This window comes from Pygocentrus nattereri, chromosome 9 (assembly GCF_015220715.1).
Source record: "Pygocentrus nattereri isolate fPygNat1 chromosome 9, fPygNat1.pri, whole genome shotgun sequence".
Lineage (NCBI taxonomy): Eukaryota > Metazoa > Chordata > Actinopteri > Characiformes > Serrasalmidae > Pygocentrus > Pygocentrus nattereri.
The window spans coordinates 15,155,320-15,175,366 of NC_051219.1; the positions used below are offsets into that span (position 1 = coordinate 15,155,320).

Here is a 20,047-nt window from a genome sequence, read left to right on the forward strand (position 1 = left end):
CATTTATCCAGCCCAAAGTGTTTACAATTTTTTACTGGTTCCACCCACCTTCAAGTTACATCATCAGAAGGGGGTTTTCCTATTGTGTAAACCAGAAAATCTCACTCTTGAGACTATTGTGGCACCACTTCAGGAGGCCAGTAGGCATGTTTACAACACATGTAGAAATGGATACATTTTTCATTTTGGCCAACATTTCCCTTTAAGGGGAATAATGTATAAATAAACATTTCTATCGCTTTGAGTGAAACACAGCAAGTCCGGTTGGCAGAATTCCCCCCTCTTCTTTGTGTTTTCAGCCACACCCACTGTACAAGTTCCCGCCCTCGTCAAACATGAAGCTCCACCCCTCTCTAGTCGCCATGGTTTAGTCCTTGTCCTGCGCGTGCCCGGTCCTGTCCTTTGGAAACTCAAACACTCCTCCCACACTCGATGCGAGCTTCTTTATCTTCATCTGTCATCATGTTAAGACACCAGTGACCTAGTGTACTCACTGCTTCCAAACGCTCAACCACATCCTATTGCTCTCTCTCTTTTTCTTTCTCTGTCGCTCTGGAATGGTGATATCGGGATAGGATATCCACAAAAGACCGGAGAAGGGTGGAAAGGGTGGAAAAGAGGAGCATAAGCCACAAACGTCTTGAGGGATGGCGTCAGAGGAGCCCAGATTCCATTTGCTAATAATTTGCAAAATTCCCTCTCTGAGCTCTTAATTGCCTGGCAGTGAAAACACGTGCCTGCGTGTCTGTTTTTTCTTTTTTTTTCCCCTCTTCTCTCATGCTCAGTCTGCGCCGAGCCTCTTAAAAACAGACGAATGTGGGAGATAGCCCAGGCCAAAGTAAAAGAAAGCTGCCAGGAAATCTCTCCAACATTAAGGGATCAAGCCTGTGGGTATGATAGTGCAACAATATGAGCTAGCAAACCAAGTAGCAACCTTCGACCAAGATCAGTTTCATTAAATATGTAAGAATTATGTGAGGAGTCTGATCCCCCATCAGCACCCTGGAAGTGTTCGATATGGCAAGATATTATTGTTATCGAAAAGAATTGCATTACATCATGCTTAATAAGTAAATCATAAGAATCTTTAAATGGCCTGAATTACTTTACACCCAGTGGCATGTGTTTGTGTGGGTGTAAGTAAACTGGTGCAATAAGGCTGCTGCTTACCATCAGTTTCATTTGTTTTGTTTGTGTACTGGTTTGTATTGTTTGTGTGTATCTTCATGTTTTCCTGCAGGCAGAGTACTTTTCCAGTGCATTCTGCAGGACAGCAGCTGAGAATGGCCTTCCCCCATGGCTCATAGGCTTCTCGGGCTGGTCACCTGAACGACACTACACCACAGCTATGAGGTTTCTCGGACAGGCCACTTGTGTGATGCTTCACTAGCTGCCTGTGTGATGCTATACGACAGCTATTAGGCTTCCCGTGCTGAGAAGCTAAAGATTCTTTCTTGGGCTACAAGACTTCCCAAGTTAGTCACTTAAGCTATGCTACACTACAACTACTGGGCCTCCCAGAATGAGTTGGACCTTCCCTTGTGTCTAACGACTCTTTCCATGTGAGGTTGCTTTTGGACTGGCTACTTGAGCTGTGCTACATCACAGCTACAAAGCTTCCTGGGCCTGCCTGCTGTGTGATGCAACACTGTGGCTATGAAGCCTACTGGGTTGAGAGGAACTTTGTCTGTGGTTAAGGACACTTCTTCTCTAGCTAAGTGACCCTGTGCTGTGGTTTGGGAAGTTTTCCCTTCTGCCAAACGGGGAACTGTTTGTGTGTTTTAAGTTGTTTATTGTTGTTGTGTATTTTGTCACAATTGTAAAGCATCCTTAAGTTTGAGAAAGGCTCTATATAAATTAAACTCATAAATTATATTACTTCTAGAACACTGAATGACCACATGTATTTTAAAAAACTGATTTAGAACAATTGAAGAGAGCTTGTAAATGATTACAGTGCATAGTAACAACTGCCTGACTGGATGTTACGCCATTCTGACATCGTCATCTTTTGGTATCATTTCTACCAATTGACCGTTTGCAAAATTGCTAGAAACACCTCTCAGGCAGTCACAATCATCTGGCAAGGTTTCTTCCTCAATTACCTCTTTGGACAAAACTCCTCAAAATAAACCTGCAGTGAGAACGGAGATGACAGTAAATTGCTCAGAAATTACAAAGACCAGAGATGGTGGAAAGGTCTTACTGAGAATCTCATGTACAAAAAGATGTAATCCTGATCACTGGTATTGTTTCTATTGCATTTCTGATGCTGAAAAAGATCTGGATTAGTCTATGTGGAAAACCAAACAAAAATGTTATCTGGTGTACTGTACTGCTAAAAAAATAGGTTCATTTCTGAATGAAAACTCTTCCAATGCACTCTGTGTTCTTCTAAATTTATCTTTTGTGCTAATAGACTAAAACGTTCAGTCGCACAGTGTTGTGGACTTTACCAGTTAGCCCGAGCTGAAAGTCTGACGGACATCCTTAAACTTTTGCACTATTGGTTAATTTTGTCTGTTCTAAGTTGTTCGCAAACCTCAGAAACTTAAAGCTATATTATGTGACATATGTGGCTTTGGTGATTTGTAGGCCTTAATGGTGGAAAGGTAATTGCAAGCAATGTGTGGAAGAACTGTAACATCTTCAGACCCCTTAACCGAGTGGATCGATCTGATGGTTGTGAGTGTCCGTCAAAACTTGGTAACGCATGTCTTCCAAGGAAATTATCTACTACCTACCTTCTGTTTAAGCATGTATGAGTAACATTAATACATAAAGACATATGGCATCGTCCAGATAACTCCCAGGAAATCTGATCTGACACCTCTGATTTTTGCATTTACATTTAAGGCATTTTACACAGGTAGGCAAAGTTAGTGTTAGGGGTCTTGCCCAAGGACCCTTATTGGTATAGTGTAGGGTTCTAGGCAAGCGATTGAACCCCAGTCTACAGCATAGAAGGCAGGGGTGGTACCCACTACACTATACCAACCCACCAAATAATTCTTTCAGTCTTTGCAGGGAGACTTACAGCATGGTCACCACATGTTAGCATGTTTTTTTGAAATACTTGAATAATGGACCAGAAACAGCAAATGTACAGCTTTTCTATGGGTTGCTGAACTTTGTGGTTCTTTTGGCTGACCGTACCTTGAGCCCTGAGGTGATGATGAGGGCAAACTCAAGGGCATTAAGTTCCGGCCACCAACAATGACGATGAATCATCTCGCGCGTCACATCTTGATTGCATTGTTTCCTGCAGCAACAATTTATTAGCCAAGACTTCAAAGAAACAGCAAATGGATTGGCAAATGCATCAAGGGCCCGCGTGCCTGATTCGTTCAGTATGAAGTCGAACAGAGCTGTTTACAATAGGAGCTTTTAGCAAAAAAACCTGACTTCAGTTCAATTCCTGGCTTCAGGCTGAGGCGGACGGAATGAAAGGGAAGGTGGAAACAGGAAATGATGGACTGTCTTCAGGCCTATGAGGAAGTGTCCAAAGCTCAAGCACATACATTGCTTTCATTCCATTTCTCTCTCTCGCTCTCTCTCTCTCTCTCTCGCTCTCTCTCTCGCTCTCTCTCTCTCGCTCTCTCTCTCTCGCTCTCTCTCTCTCGCTCTCTCTCGCTCTCTCTCGTTCTCTCTCTCTCGCTCTCTCTCGCTCTCTCTCGTTCTCTCTCTCTCGCTTTCTCTCTCGCTCTCTCTCTCTCGCTCTCTCTCTCGCTCTCTCTCTCGCTCTCTCTCTCTCACAAACACATTCAGAGAGGCCAGCGCTGGCCCTGAAACCCAATACTTCAACTGAAATTTTTCAGAGAATAAATAATCATGGCCGGCAAGCTGTTTGCACTCAGGCCCTTAACCGCCACTCTCCTCTTGATTTTTTCTCTCCCTCACTTTTTAAACACTCGTTTCTCAGTCCCCCCTTTTTTCTGCTTTGCCTGAGACAGATTCCCACCAAAAAAGAGATAGCTCAGCATGTGTGGGTGTGTGTGGGTGTGCAAGCATGTGGCAATGTGGGAAGAGAGAGCGAGAGGCGACGCAACTCATCACTAGGTGTGTTTTTAATTATGTAACTTTGTTTTCGTGCTGTTGATGCATATGAGGCCTTTTCAAGTCTTGGCTTTGTGGTCTGAATATGTGTGTGTGTGTGTGTGTGTGTGTGTGTGTGTGTGTGTGTGTGTGTGTGTGTGTGTAAGTAAATGTGTCCATGCATGCAGATTTTTATGCATAGCAAAGCAATTATACCACTTCATTCCTGTGGGGGCAGCATTGAACAAAATGTGAGCTCCCTTTTTTTTGTGGGCAACAAGCTGGAACATGGGCATCATTCCTTCAAAATAAAGGCCTCTAGAACATGCAGTTCTAGGAGAATCTTTTAAGTGGTATAGAACTTTTACACTACTACATTACTAAAATGCTTCCTTTATAGAACTATCCATCAAAAGGGGAAACAAATCTGGTTCTTCTGTGGCAGGGGTCATATAAGAGAATGTTATTCCCAAAGGTCTGGTGTGGCTGTAGGTTTTCCTTTCAATCAAACAGAGGCAAACCTGACTGTAGGTTTCCAGAGATCATCTTTCATTTGTTTCCAGTTAAAATGGCTACTAAATACAAGTCTTTCGTTTTTCAGCATCATAAACATACACTCACCAGCCACTTTATTAGGTACTATTGCTAGTAAAAGGTTGGACCTCCTTTTGCCTTCAGAACTGCCTTAATTCTTCGTGGCACACTTTCAACAAAGTGTTGGAAACGTTCCTCAGAGATTTTAGTTGGTTATTTGAGTTACTGTTGCCTTTCTATCATCTGGAACCAGTCTGCCCATTCTCCTCTGACCTCTCACATCAACAAGGCATTTTGGTCCACACAACTGCCGCTCACTGGATATTTTCTCTTTTTCTGGCCATTCTCTGTAAACCCTAGAGATGGTTGTGTGTGAAAATCCCAGCAGATCAGCGGTTTCTGAAATACTCAGACCGGCACCAACAACCACGCCATGTTAAAATTCGCCTAAATCACCTTTCTTCCCCATTCTGATGCTCAGTTTGCACTTCAGCAAGTTGTCTTGACCACCTCTACAAGCCTAAATGCATTGAGTTGCAGCCATGTGATTGGCTGATTAGCTATTTGTGTCAACAAGCAATTGAACATAATAAAGTGGCCAGTGAGTGTATGTTAAAAACAAAACATTACACAGAAGTCTCAACATCAGAATGTTCAGTCCACCCTTTGCCTTTATTACAGCATCCATTCTTCTCAGGAGGCTTGCTTTCCAAAGAAATCTGTAAAGATATTTTTCCACACCTCCAAAGTTCACTCTTAGAACTTGGTCACATTTTCAGCTTCTCAAACACATTCAATAATATTGAGGCCTGGACCCTGGGGTGGTCAAGCAGCCATCTGAGAGCACCAGCAGCTTCTTTGTTTGATTCACAATTGTACTTATTTATTTGTCCGCTTCTTTTTCTCAGTAAGGGCTTCTTGACAGCTAAACATCCTTTCTGTCTCATAGTGCTGACTTGTCATCTCACAGTGGAAGGATGGACAGAAACTCTTGTGTGTCTTTTCAGATCTGAAGCAAGAGTGGAGCTTGATTTTCTCTTAAAGATGAAAGCTTAAGTACTGTTTATCTCATGGTGACAGTTTTGGTGGTCTACCTCTTATCTCAATCATTTTTTGAACTCCTTTTTTCCGTTTTGTTTTCCTTTCCACTTCCTCATGCAAGTGAATTACTTTACGAATCCTCTGAAATATATCTTTTAAAAATGTATGCATGTATTAGGCACCCTAATGCTTGGTTGGAATGAAAATCTACAACTACGCCAGCCCTTTGTGGGTAAGCATGTTCTATTGCTTTGCTCCAAAGATCTTTTTTGAGAGTGAAAATAAAAACACTAACAAACTATTATGCCAAGAGTGTCCAACAGTGCCCTGTGATGGCCTGGCGACCTGTCTAGGGTGTATGCTGCCTTCCACCCAATGGCAGCTGGGATAGGCTCCAGCACCCCCCCATGACCCAGAAGGAGAAGCAGCTTAAAAGGTGTGTGTGTGTGTCCAATATGATGACCTGGCTACTGTAAGGGCTCTGGATCTTGGAGAATAATTTATGAGCAGATTGTCAGCATTAGCTTATCCTTAGATCCTCTGCGTTAGTGCTAGTTAGGCCCATGGGTCTCAGCACACATGAAGGAAATGAGGGAACAGCTTTTCAAAACACGAGCACGCTGGGCCTCCTCTATGAGTGGCGAAACTTTTGCAGGAGCGTTTCAGGGCTCAGTGGAGATGTTATCACCCGGTAAGTGCTGTTAATGGGCTTCTGGCCGTTTGGTGGAAGGCCTCTAGTTAATGATGGGGATCAGCTGATAACTGGACAGGGGTATTGAGGGCATTTGCAGGACTCACACACATGCAGGAATGAATCTGCCATGAAGTGGAAGAGTACACATATCCATATACACCACTGAAGAGACCTGTTAGAGGACTGAGGAAGAATTATAGGACTGTATGTGATCTTCACAGCTCAATACTCACACTAGAGCAATCAATTGACTTCAATTCATGATCAACTAACACCTTCTAACTTTTCTCTGTTTGTCACTTTCATCATGTACAATTCCATCTGTGATTTCCTCTTTAATAGTGGAACAACAGCTATATCGCCTCCTATGCTTCATGTAGTGTACACTCTATGAACACATGAATCAGGAGAATTCTGCTTTGATAAGACATTATAAAATATTAAAAGCCATTTTGCTGTTTGTGGAACAATGTTTGATATGCTGATTGGCAACCATAGCCTACTATAAATGAACTACTTTGATTTGTTGTTTGAAGAGTTGTTTCTGATTATCATTAAGAATTTATTCCAATACTTTTGTTGTTTAATAAAAGCAATAAACCATTAAAGGCAGCACATTAGCAATTGCATTAATAGAGTACCATAAATAATAAAGCACTATTATTTGGGGCTGTCGACGTTTTACATCATAACAATTATAACACAAAAAAGCAATCTCATATTAACGCAGTCAAAAAAAGGTAGAAGAGTTAATACAAGTTCTTTCTGACCCTATGATTTACCTGTAATTCATAGCTGAGTCCGATATCTTAACTTATGAGTTCCCCTTAAGAGCCACAGTCGTCTCTAGGACATACAAGCTATGTGAAACAGAGAGGGCAAAACTCTAAGGAGCTGACAGCGAAGGCCGCACTTGCAACACTTACACATGATCTTATTACATAGATTTGTATGAAGCATATTGTGTCCACTCTTCTTGATATTCCCTCACTGCGCTTGAAATTATTTCCTTGAGGTGAAATTTTAGCAGGTTAGAAAATAAAATCATCGTGATTTTTTAAATCGTTTAACAGCTCTATCACTTTTATCTCGACAACAGAATGGCGCACTGGTATTTCGTCATGTCATGATTTACTGCTCTTTTACCTCGGGCAGTACAGTGTCGTTAATCCAAGCTCACAACTATACAGACCTTGCTCAAAAATCTGTGTCCGCTTCCCATCACAGAGTGATTTCTAAATGACATCAGTGCTAACAGTAACCAGAAACAACAGCAGCAACAAGAGAGGAGCTTCAAGTTCTGATCTGCTTTAGCTTTTACTTTGCATTTTACGTGTCACAGAGTGCATTCAAAATGGCATATTCCTACACTACATACTACAGTAGTATATACCTTATACTCCATGGCTGCTCTTCATAGTGGTATACAGTACAGTATCCAGCATATGACAAAATCCATGTGCAGAGGTGGTAGAGTGAAGGGTTCTGTTTTCTACCAAAGCCAAAAATAAACTTTAAAAAGTCAGCTTTGGATTGGTCAGTGTGGTAAACATGTGGTTTCCAAACACACCTGGTTTTCTCTGTTTGTGTGCCATTTCATTTTCACTACATTCATAGCTGGTAATTTGAGCTAGTCTGACTGAATAGTAAGCAGCGTGGCTCCACACATGAGCCTGAAAAGCTGATGCTGAGTGGATTGTTTGGTTGAGAGCAACTTTATTAAGTTACTGTTTTATCCACGTCATCAATGCAGTAAGTTAACTTTATTAAATAGCCAAAGTAAGCAAACCCAATGACCAGCAGAGACAGCTGAAGGGGCTTCAGCAGCTGAACGAAAATGATTTTCTTTCACAAAGTCTGGAGCCATTAAACTGTTTGGAGCAAACCAGTCAGTGATTATGTCCTCCCAGAACAGAGCTGCATTTTGGCATGCAGTTCATCACAAAGAAAGCTCTGCCTACGTACTAGAATATTTTGCTGCAGAGATATATTATCAATGTATCTTAGGCATATCGGGGAATTCATGGTGATTGCACACTCCATACTACTGGCTACACTAGGGCACAATCAGAACAGATACAGTATGTAGGAAGCTATTTCAAACAGACAGCAATTCTGGCCATCTAGTGTTTTTATTGTCTTTTTTTTGTGGCAGTTATCAGCCTCAAGTGAAGATGTGTGGCAATTCTGGGACAACTGCATTTGATAAATCCATGATCTGCAATATTTCTGTCTTCATCCATATGTCCCAGATTTGGGTGCTTGGGCCCCTTGTTAGAAGGGTTTCAGTGTGGCTACTCAGGTACAGTACATCTGACAGAGAAGATGATACCAAAATCTATGATCAGGCATTTATAATCACACCACATCGCCTGCTGGAAAGCCACCTTTAGTTGACCGATCACTGCAGGCCTAATCGACACATTACTTTTATACTATCTTCATCTGTCTACGTTTCTCTGTCCCTGTGTGTCTGTAACAGGTAAAGAACTTTGTGCCAATCCTGCGGATGGTGGGAGGCGCTCAAACCTGTCGGCACAGCTGCACGCTGCACGCCCAACAAAGGCAAGAGCATGTCTATGCTCTGCAGGCAATTACACACAAGCCTGAAGAAGAATGCAGAACCCACACACACACACACACACACACACAAATACACACACACATTTAGAAACAGGCTCCTCTTTGCACTGGGCCCATTATGAGCTGGGGATTTTTGCAGTCTGGCCAACAGACAGCTTTGACAACAATGAGGAGGCCTGTTAGTCCCAAGTCCTTCAAAAGCAAAAGCAATGGCTGGGGCCAAGGCACTGCAATGGCAACGTGTCAGTAAAACAACTTGTGACATGTCTGTCGAAAAAGAATGTCAAACGCCATCCCCCCAAAAAAGTGAAGCGGCGGCCTCCACTGGCTTCGACTCACAATCGAGAACCCCATGGGGCAGCCTGGTTGAAAAAGTTCTTCCAGCCTTCCAGTACAGAAAAAGCCTTTGCCAGAAACTGGAAAACATATTAGAAATGGAATGTAAATGATTATATTAAGCAAAAATTAAACAAAATTTACTTTCTTTTTTTTTTAGATTTTCTTTAAAATAAGCAACGGTATCTAGTTCTTCACATCACCCTAACTTTTTATCCATGTCATTTATCTTGTATTTTAATGACACTCCTGAAGTCAACTTATAACATTTGTGCAGATTTATGAATCATAATTCACTTCAACATAATTCTCTATTATCCCTTAGAATTACACAGGCTGTTTTAGTTACTGTGCTTTTACGACTGATATATGTAAATGACCTTTGTTCTGATTGCCTGCCCCATGTTGGGCCTCATTCAAAAAGCAGCAGGGGCTGAAATATTCATACCTTCACTATAACTGGGCAGGGCTAAACTGCTGTAGGCTGAATAGGCAGATGTATGTACATGTGTTGGTTTTCATGACATCATAAAAACCATTAAAAGAAAACTGTCTGTTCTTGCAGCCTACTTTCCATATATAGACTGTATGTACTGGAAGGTGAATGGGAAATGGACGTTTTCCAATATATTGGCCCTTTATACTGATGTATATAAATTACCTCTGTTCTGACTGGCTGCTTTGTACTGGGCCTCATTCAAAAAGCACCATAGGCTACAACACTCCTCATAACTTCATTGTGAATGGGCTGAGCCGAACTTCTGAAGGCTTAATATGCCGATAGATGTAAATGTGTTGGTTTTCAATACATCACAAAAGCAGTTCATTCAAATAGCTGTTTTTGCACCTTAGTTTTCAGTAATAAACTGTATGGACTGGAAAGTGAACATGTCATGTTGAAAGTTTAATAGTGTTTACATATCATGTCATACTAAGCCTTTTATCAAAAAAATAGCAAGGAAAATTTTGATTATTCAATGATATGGACCCTTTAAAACTAGCAAGAAGTAAGTAAGTATAGCATTTTAAAAGCAATATAAGCATCAAAGTCCATGCACAATAATAACATACAGGGATTCAATATAAGTCAATCTTCTTCTCTGTCATTCGAGTGTCTTGCTAAGATTGTATTGCTAGTAATCTGAGACCGTTACACTTCACACTTGAATTAAGTTGTCATGAGTGCCGAGCCTGCTTACCAAACAACTCCTAAATTCAGGACTACAGAGACTTTCAAACAACTCCCTGAAGTAAGACATGTAAGAGGAGGCCACTTAAGTGAAAAAGCCCTAATTTAATATCATAACTACTGACACAGTAGTCAAAACAATGATGAAGAATAGTTAATGGATCTTTGCGCTCGTTCTTTGCCACAAAAGACTAGAAACAAGGTAAAATTTCTCACTCTCAGTGCTTTGTAAGACAAGCAATCATTTTAGAGATAAAATAAAAAATTACTGTCTTGATATGAGATTTGTTTGAGGGAAAATGTGTGTGTAATTCAGAGGTTGAGATGTAAACAAAGTCATTCAGAGCGGTCTGATGTGAAATGGTTCATTGCTCAGAAACTCAGAATTCGGCGCAATGGTGGCGGTGACTGGAAGTAGCAGTTGTTAAAATACAGCCGATTTATTTACTATCGAAAGCCATCGGTGAACCTAGACACTGAGCTCTGAAATATAATAAAATGTAATTTCATAAAAACTGGTTGTCATAAATATGAAAAAAAAAACTTTTCTTTGGGGAATATTTTGCCTCAAAATACCATACACGTTTTTAAAAATGCATTTTTTCAAATAAACTTTTAAAACTATTGTAAAACAATGTCTGATGTGTCAGGCAGCAAATCTGTAACCATTTCATTTAATAACTTTGTGTCAAAAGCATTATCCTCTTCAGACGTCTGGTTCCTATCACCACCACTGTAAACAATTCTGACTCTGTAAGCTTCTCTAGAACTCCTCTGATGGACTTTATTTACATTTAATAATACATTTACTTATGCAGAAATTCCCTTTAAAAGATTTTGGTTTTTTTTGCAATGTTTTTGCTGCTTGAAAATGACCTGAAAAGCCCGAGCCAGAGTCAAAAATTCAAATCAGCATTTGGCCCATCAGCCCTCTTTTGATGGATTTGCCCGATTCTATGAACATTTCTCAGCACTGCTCCGCTTTCGCGCTTTTTGCCGGCCCACAAAAAAAAAAAAAAGAAAAAAGTGAAGTATGTTTTTAATTTTCAAGAGACAGAGAGGCTCTGTTGGTGTGTATATGTGTGTTTTCATAGCAGGGTGTGTTCTTGGATTCCGCCACACTAGGACGTCACCCCCAGGTGCTCTCGCGCACACACACACACACACACACACACACACACACACAGGCACCAACCCCTCCTCTTTCCACCTCTCTCACACTCTCTCTCTCTCTCTCTCTATGTCTCTCTATCAGTGTAAATAAATACCTACAGGATTAGACCGCCAGTGATGGGGGGGTATTGATTGACATCTGAAAGGCTGGAGTGCTGTTCAGGCATGCTGGAGACAGAGAGACACCACAAAATGAGTGTGTATATGCCTAAGCATGGGGGGGGGGAACTCATTGTCTTTTACTTACTTGTTGCCACCCACACCCATAAACTCCTCCAGCACCCAGATAAGATTTCAAATGACTGTGCTCCCCCCCAGCCACAATGTCTCGATGAGCAGACCCCCTCCTCCCCCCTCCCCCTCACTCACATACTCATACCCCAATCCATCTACCAAATACCTTCACGGGTTCACTACACCTGTGCAGGTAAACCAAGCCCCCCCCCCAATGAAACTCGCTCCATCACGTGGTACAAGATAATCATTGGTTAAGACAGCTTGTGATTACTCTGGAATGCGTTCAAGCTATAAAACGAGGGGGGAAAAGTTAGAGCTGGTGATTAAAACAACAAAAAAAGTGTTTGCTCAAAAAAAAGAAAGGAGTGCAACTGTTTCCTTCTTTTCTCTCTCGCTCGCTTGTCTCTTTCTCTTTCACTCACAGGCCCTGCAATTCAGTGTGCAACAGCGCCCCCTTGGACGTCACAGCCAGGCTACAATGATGTAAAATGTTTCAAACCATCCAAAAACTTTCTTTCCAAAAACACAAAAAACAGTGATTCCGTTTCACTTCCTTTCAGCCTAAAAGCCCCTCTGGAAAGGAGTAAACGTCTGCTGCCAGGCACTCTAGTAACACTCCCTCTTCCAAAAAGTCAGCGCTGCTGATTCTCCCTCACTCATATGACATAAACGCTCCTCATATGACATAAAAGCCTGATCTGCTCACACTGGTTTATTCATGCTGCAGTAATGTTGTATTGCGGAACATCCATTCAGACATCAACAAACCCCTCAGCCCCTTAATGAGTGGTATACAGTATATGTGTAATAGTTTGTAATAGTGTTTCCTGCCTTCAGCCTTCTGGCATCATGACCCAGAAGCATAAGCACCTTTCAAGATGGATGGATGGACGGATGGATGGATGGATGGATGTTCTAATACTCAGGTGCCTGAGAAAATGCTATGCATTTTTCTTTAATTGAAAGCTAGAAATGATATGTCTTTGTTCTCAGAATGTTACCTCGACAGGACAATATCCACCTTACCCACTGAGCAGAAAATCAGTTACCTCGTGTCGAAGACAATAGCACAGGTACCAAAATTGTTTTGCAACTTTCCGTTAAAAAAAAAGTTAAAAAACTGGCCCCGACGAACCAGTGACACAAGGAAGTCATGGGTTGGGGTAATATTACCATGTAAAGTTGCTTACCGGAATTGATCCACTACTTTCCAAGAGAAGAAGAACAAGCTCAAACAAGGACTGAAATTTTCCATGTTTTTCGGAAAAAATGATTGAAAACATCAGCAACTTCGCTCAAAGCCAGGTTCCCCAGAACAGCAAAGCAAATTATAAATAAACTGAAAAAATGTGGAAAAAAAAAACACCCGTCCAAAAATGGAACTGCATAGTGCAAATAAAAAAGAGGGAGATTCGGGGCCAATCAGCACTCGCAGGGTGTAAAAATGCACCAATGTAATCTCGCTTCAACTGTATCAACTGGTATGTTAAAACTAATGGTAATAATATTTACATTCATTTATTTGGAATTTATATTGATTTACAGCCAAAATAAAATTTGCAGACGATTTTCAAAATTCTATAACAATAATGATAAAAATGCAAACGTGCTTATTTATGTATTCCTTTATTTATTTACATATTTGTTATTTTTACTGTTCCTGGAGTTCCTCCAGTCGTACTTGTGTCTCTGGAAAGAATTCTGAATTGTACTAAGATAACAGAGTTGGATCTTAACGAGATGAAACTTGACATGATTAGAAATGGCACACTTCCACTTTTTTTATCCGATAGATACAAGTGATCTGATATCAGTACTGATACTTCTACTGAAAACATCAGAATCGACCAATATAATTTTTCTTTAAATAATAAGAACCATTGAGAAGCTCCATTTTTAACTGAAGCATTTAACTTATGATGAACATGCTCAAACAGCTCAAATACTCTACTACCCCACAGGAAGAAATACAGTCATATGCAAACGTTCGGCCGCTCCTGGTCAAATTATATGTTTTGTTGGCAATAGGTTACACATTTTCTACCGAGAACATGCTTCTGTACAATTCGATATATTCATGGAATTTAATGTATTACAAAAAATAAATAAAAAATGTAGTCTGTGCAAAAGTTATGGCACATTTTATTATTTATTTTTATTTTTTTCAATTTGTTAAACTCAGCAAGTAAACAGGAATTGTTATTTTCACTTAGAAAATCAAAATATGTACTTTGACCAGGGGTGCTCCAACTTTTGCATATGAATGTACACAGCTAACATCGCATTATACAGTGCGAGTATGTTCTCCTTTTTTTCCTTCCAATATCCAATCCAGCATTTTCTGCTGCTACCAGCCCTGTACAGATACCTGGTATCCGACTGGTGCCATCTCTGGTTATGATATTTCCTAAAGAATCAAAATCTAATTGAATCATGTTGAGGTCTGATATTTACACATCAGAATGCTGATATGCTCACTTCTCAAGCTGATGGAAACGTGGTCTGGTTCTTAAAAAGCATCACAGGCTCCTGGGAAAAGGAGTAAGGAAGAGTGAGAGACAGACAGACAGAAAGTGAGAGAGAGGTTGCTGTACTCACACAAAGCAGCCATCTCTTTGGGAAGGTCCGCCCCGAAGCGGCCAAACAGGCTACTGTTGGCCATCAAGTCGAAAGGGGAGTGGCTCCGCATGGAGTTGAAGGCAAAGGGGTAGACGGCGGGCGGGAAGCCGGGCATGTGGCTGCGGTTGGTTGCCATGGCGACGGCGCAGGCCGAGGCTCTAGTCGGCTGGCCCTGCGGTCCCTGCCAAGCTGCCAGGGTGGGTGATGGGGGGGTTCACACAGCGACGATGCTAATCCAAACTGCTCCTGGTCTGGTCCAGTTAGTACTCAACCTGCAAGAGATGGAACAGAAATCCACATAAATAGGTGAAGTGCAACATGAGAGCATTCATGATCCTCAAATGCTTCGGCACATACATACAAACAGCGTGCCTGTGCGTGTGGAGAAACCATGAGGCACAAAAAGTGCCAGAGAAAGATGGCGAAGTTGAGGAGCAATGAAAATGAAAGAGGCAGAGTGAGGAAAAAAGGATAGAGGGAGGGGAAAGGAAAATAAGAGAGTGGTTAGGAGAGAGAGAGGGAGCGGGAGAGAGAGAGAGAGAGAGAGAGAGAGAGCTGCTCTTGTTTCTGCCGTTTTTGAAAGGCGTCCAGACTTTTGCAGTGCTTCCAGGCTATGCCATATGATTTAAATCACCAGAAACTCCACAAGAAAGGGCCCCTCTGTTTGCGCTGCCAGGCCCAGCTCAGGCCCAGCTCAGGCAGCCAGGCTCCAGGCTGCGGGCCCTGTGCTGCCCCTCTCACCCCACTCCCCCTGGGGCCAGGGGCCCAGACACAGGCCCCACCGCAGGAGGGACAGAGGGAGAGAGAGAGAGAGAGAGAGAGAGAGAGAGCACTGCTTTGCTTTAGATTTGCGCCTACTGAATCTTACTCAACCAAACGATGAAGAAATCTTACTAATATGCATATAATATGCATACTGGCCTACACTTTATTTATAGATTATCTACAGATGTTCGATGTGTTACCAAGCCATCTGGAGAAACTCAGTTCCCAACAGTGTTAAAACAGTGTATGAAGGCTATTTTGTTGTAACAAAACCTCATAGATAACTGTGAACGCTAAAAGTAAAAAAAAAAAGTTTTTTTTGGACATTTTATATCAATGTTAACAGTGTAAAGGGATTTACAAGAGCAAAAATATGCACATAAAGTAATATGCTAAACACAAAATTCCACTATAGTGGACAACAGAGTTATTGGAATCTAATCTATTATAACATAATAAAGGACAAGCTGAGCATCTACAAAGCATCTACAGAGAACAGTTACGTGTTAAATGCATAGTCACAACAAAATGGCTTTCTATTCTTCATCTTTACACCATTTGAGAACTCCAACTCTCCTTCACATTGTATACAAATATCTTGATGAATGGACCAACAGAAATGTTCCACAATTACTTGGAATAAAGCATCACTACATTAACATACATGAAAAGCTGACTATTGATTTGCACTATTGCAATACTGATTGTTTGTGTATGTTTTGAATATGTTTTTGTGTTTTATGAAGGCTATTTTGTACAATGTTGCCATTGTAATAAAACCTCATATCTCCCAGTTGCTAACTTTACACAAAAATGAAAGGTCTATATTTAAGTATGTTATGTTATATAAATTTTGGTCCATTCATCATGAAATGTTCACAGTATAAAGGAACTGGCATTTTCAGAAGGTTTATTAAGATTTACGACAGCAACAAAATGCACACAAGGAAAAACTAAAGACAAGTTTCAACTATAGTTGACAATAAATTTAATTTAATCTAATTTAATATAATAAGATAAATGACTCTTACACACATGTATAGCCAGCTTTGTGCTGTCCTGTCCGATTTTCGCTTCTCTGAAGTGATTTTATGAGCGAGTGAGGGACTGGCGGCCTGTTCTTTACATGTGGTTTTTTTTTTTCCTTTTTTCAACACGCTGAGCCAAAGAATTCAGAGTTTTCTGGAAGTGCTGTGGCTTTTGCAGCAGGGGGGGCAGAAAGCAGGGGAAAAATCCCACTAACAAATCAGACATAAACAAGGCTTGAACTTACGGATCGGCCGGAGAGAGTAGCACACACTCCAGAGCGCAGGGGGGCACTACTGAGGAGGAGGGGGGAGGGGGGGGGGAGTTGGGTTGCACCAGGGGTGGCCATCTGCCTAGCAAAGCAGGTACAGCTTTCCAACACACACATACGCCAATACTACTCTCTCATTCTGTCTCTCTCTCTCACAATCATACACATTTAAAAGATGCACAGATTGCAAAAAGTTCCACATGCTAAAGATTTTCCTCGCTACATGACTTTTTTCTTCTCATGAAATATTATACATATATATATATATATATATATATATATATATATATACACACACACACACACACACACACACACACTTACACCCATTAAGGCCTACACACCTAAATGGGACACTGCTCTTCACATCGGATCTCTTTCATGTTTTGTCACATACATGCTCCTACTGCAAAAAAATTCATAGCAAGAAATCATCAGATGTAGTCAATATTTCTACTATTTCTCATTATAAACCTGTTGCACGAAACGAAACGATCAACATTATTTCTGTTAACCACCAATGCACTAGATAAAACTTAAATATAATCTTATCATATTCTCACAGCAATCTCATAATGAAAAATATTTGATACACCGACTATATTTAATATGATTTAACCTGCTATATCTTTTTTGCAGCGCAGACACATAATTATGCAACAACAGGCCTATTTTTCAAATAAGTTCAAGTTCATTATCATTATTATCCATTAAACCTTTTACTGTTACTATTATTATTAGTATTACTATTATTATATAGTTTGCTATACAGTGTATTATTATACAGATTATTAATACTGTCATTGCTCAGTAATCACTATGAATTATTCAGATACTATGGAATATTCCAATAACTACTATAGTATAGTATAACTATACTATATTCAGCAACTTCCATGGATTATCTAGTAACTACTGTGAATTATTCAGTAACTACAACTAATTATTCAGTAACTACTATGAACTACTCAGGAACTACGATGGATTATTCAGTAACCATTCTGCATTGTATAGTAACTACTATGAATTTTTCAGTAATGTGAATTATTCAGTAACAACTATGGTTTGTTCAGTAGCTACCACTGACAATTATGAAAGTATTGAGTGATGTAGTTAAATGAAAGTGAGAAACATAATTGTGCGCCCACATGCAGCCCCTTACACTTTAAGGCTTAAAACAAGGAAAAATAAGCACAAAAAAACCACAAATCCAACATACAAGACAAGGCAACTAGTAAAGCCCAAAGGATAAAATGAGCCTTCAGCCCTCTCTTAAAAGACACACGGACTGCACAATTTCATAAGCGCACATGTTAAAAACAACAGGCGTCAAGCTTTTCTCTCACTGCTTGAGTTCTTTCTTCTCATAGCTATATGTATGTCTCCCAAAAGCACACACACATACACTCACATATATACCCTCCCTGCATGTCTTTCTGGCTCTTTCTCTTTCAACAGAGCCAGTTAATTACAGCCTACTGCTGCAGGCAGCTTCAAACCACCACTAATTTAGAGTTCCATTACAGTAAACTGTTCCACATGTGCATCCCCCAGCTCGGGCAGGCTCGGGTGGCCACGTCTCAGGAAGGAGAGGAGCCCGCCCCCAGCCAGCCAGCCACAGGGCCCTGCCATCTCTCGCGCTCTCTCTTTCTGTGCCTCTCTCTGGCTTTGCTCATGCCCCTAAACTGTGGAACCGTTTTTCTCCCACATATCAGAATATATTGATTCAACTACCACTACTGAGAGAAAGCTTATAGCTATTGTTCTGAGAAAATTCAAATTTAAACAATGTTCTTCTTCATTCAAGCGTAGTTGATCAGCCAAGACATACTTAGCGTAGCAATTTTGCTTCTGTAGTTTTGCCCTGGAGCTATGAGGCTAATGTAGCTAACAAATAAATGAAGCTATTAGCTAACAGTTAGCACCTTGTAAACTGCATGCCTAAATCATCACACACTTGCCTTAACCAACAATGAGTTGTTAGGTAAGCTCACATAAACTTGCTTGTGTATGGCATACTGTTATCTAGTTGTCTAAAAATGGGCAAAATTCAGGCTTCAAACTGGCTACTACTGAATGTTTGTCCATTTTATATCACACCATGTGCTGTTTTCATACTTAAAATCTGGCACAGTCAGGACAATCCCAGGTCTATTTGGGATTACGTAGCAATTCAACGCAACATCTTGAGGCAAGTGTGATGATTTAGGCAGCTTGCATGAGGCTAATTATTTGGCTATTAGTATCCATTACTTGTTAGCGATATTAGCTTCATAGCTGCAATGCAAATCTAATGAAGCAAACTTTACACACCAAATGTGTCTTGGCTGATGAAGAACATTTCGTGTAAGGGGAAAATTAGGCAAATTTACTTTAAGACTTTTGGCTTTAAGCTCTACCATGTCCATTTCATTTGTATTTATGCAGTTCTCACGTGATTTTCTTCGTTCAAGGTCTATTTAGTTGGTTTTGCCTTGTATTTCACTTAAGTTCTCCATCATGAACAACTTTTTAGAAAAAGTTTACACTCTTCTAGCCCTCATTCTCTCTGCCTGCCTCTTTTATTCTATCCACCTCTCTCTCTCTCTGTCTCTGTCTCTCTCTCTCTCTCTCCGGGTCTGTTTTCCATCCGCTTAGTTCTCCTAAGGGCTCCCCGATTTTTTCCAGCCAAGACCGTGCCCTCACCCCCTTTTTTTTGCCCACACTCCCCCTCTACCTCCCTCACCCCCTCTCTCTCCCTCTCTGCTTATACAACGCCGCCCGTGACCCCATAGAACTGTTCCATATGTAACAGATATCATTTGGAAGTCAGCGCTCAAAGAAAGCACACATGGGCTGAAGTTCACACAGGTGCCTCGGAGACTCAGGCCGCTGTAACAGAACAAACACTCTTGAGTGGTTCCAAATACACAGGGAAGAAAACGGTCCCGAGGCCGAATCCACAGCCATTACAGAGTCATTACAAACAGACAATACCATAATTGTGTTTTCCTCACATCTCAGGCAGGGCCAGGAAACGCCTGTTTCAAATCGAACGCAGACGTTGTCAGGTTTCTGAAAATTACAGTCTGCTTTGGGAATAGAGGTAAAGCCCATGATGAAGAAGTAGCTCTTCATTGCTTAATGCAATTACATGCATATCAAGCCCAAACAATAAACACACACATACTGTGTAAGATGCAATGCATAACATGGCATACAGATTGTAAGTGATGGGGTATAGACTTACAACAGTAAGCTTTATATATAAACTATATTTTATTTTTAGCCACATTTTTCTGCCCTGTTTAGTCATACCCAGGTCTCCCCATTACACAATGCTACTGAGCTGCCAGAGTAAGGATAGCACATGCTTCCTTGTGACTTGTGAAGCACCACCACATCTTTCCAAACAGCCTGTCTTTGAACATGCTTGGAGGAAAATGCTAATCACTAATTCTGCTACGTTAGCCAACAGACACCAAGGTTAAGTAGCATCATGTTGAATGATGGGGAAGAGAAAGGGCCATCTTATCCACACAGAGAGGGCAAAGCCACTTATGCT

At 40.9% G+C, this 20,047-nt stretch overlaps 1 protein-coding gene across 1 annotated transcript in view; it reads right to left on the reverse strand.

The window, feature by feature from the left end:
• rarga (retinoic acid receptor gamma a) overlaps positions 1-20,047 on the reverse strand; it is a 72,600-nt gene that overhangs the window by 38,909 nt on the left and 13,644 nt on the right. The window contains exon 2 of the mRNA XM_017707950.2: positions 14,421-14,713. Within this exon, the coding sequence (XP_017563439.1) occupies positions 14,421-14,577 (157 nt within the window). The 5' untranslated portion in view covers positions 14,578-14,713. The remainder of the gene's footprint in view (positions 1-14,420; positions 14,714-20,047) is intronic.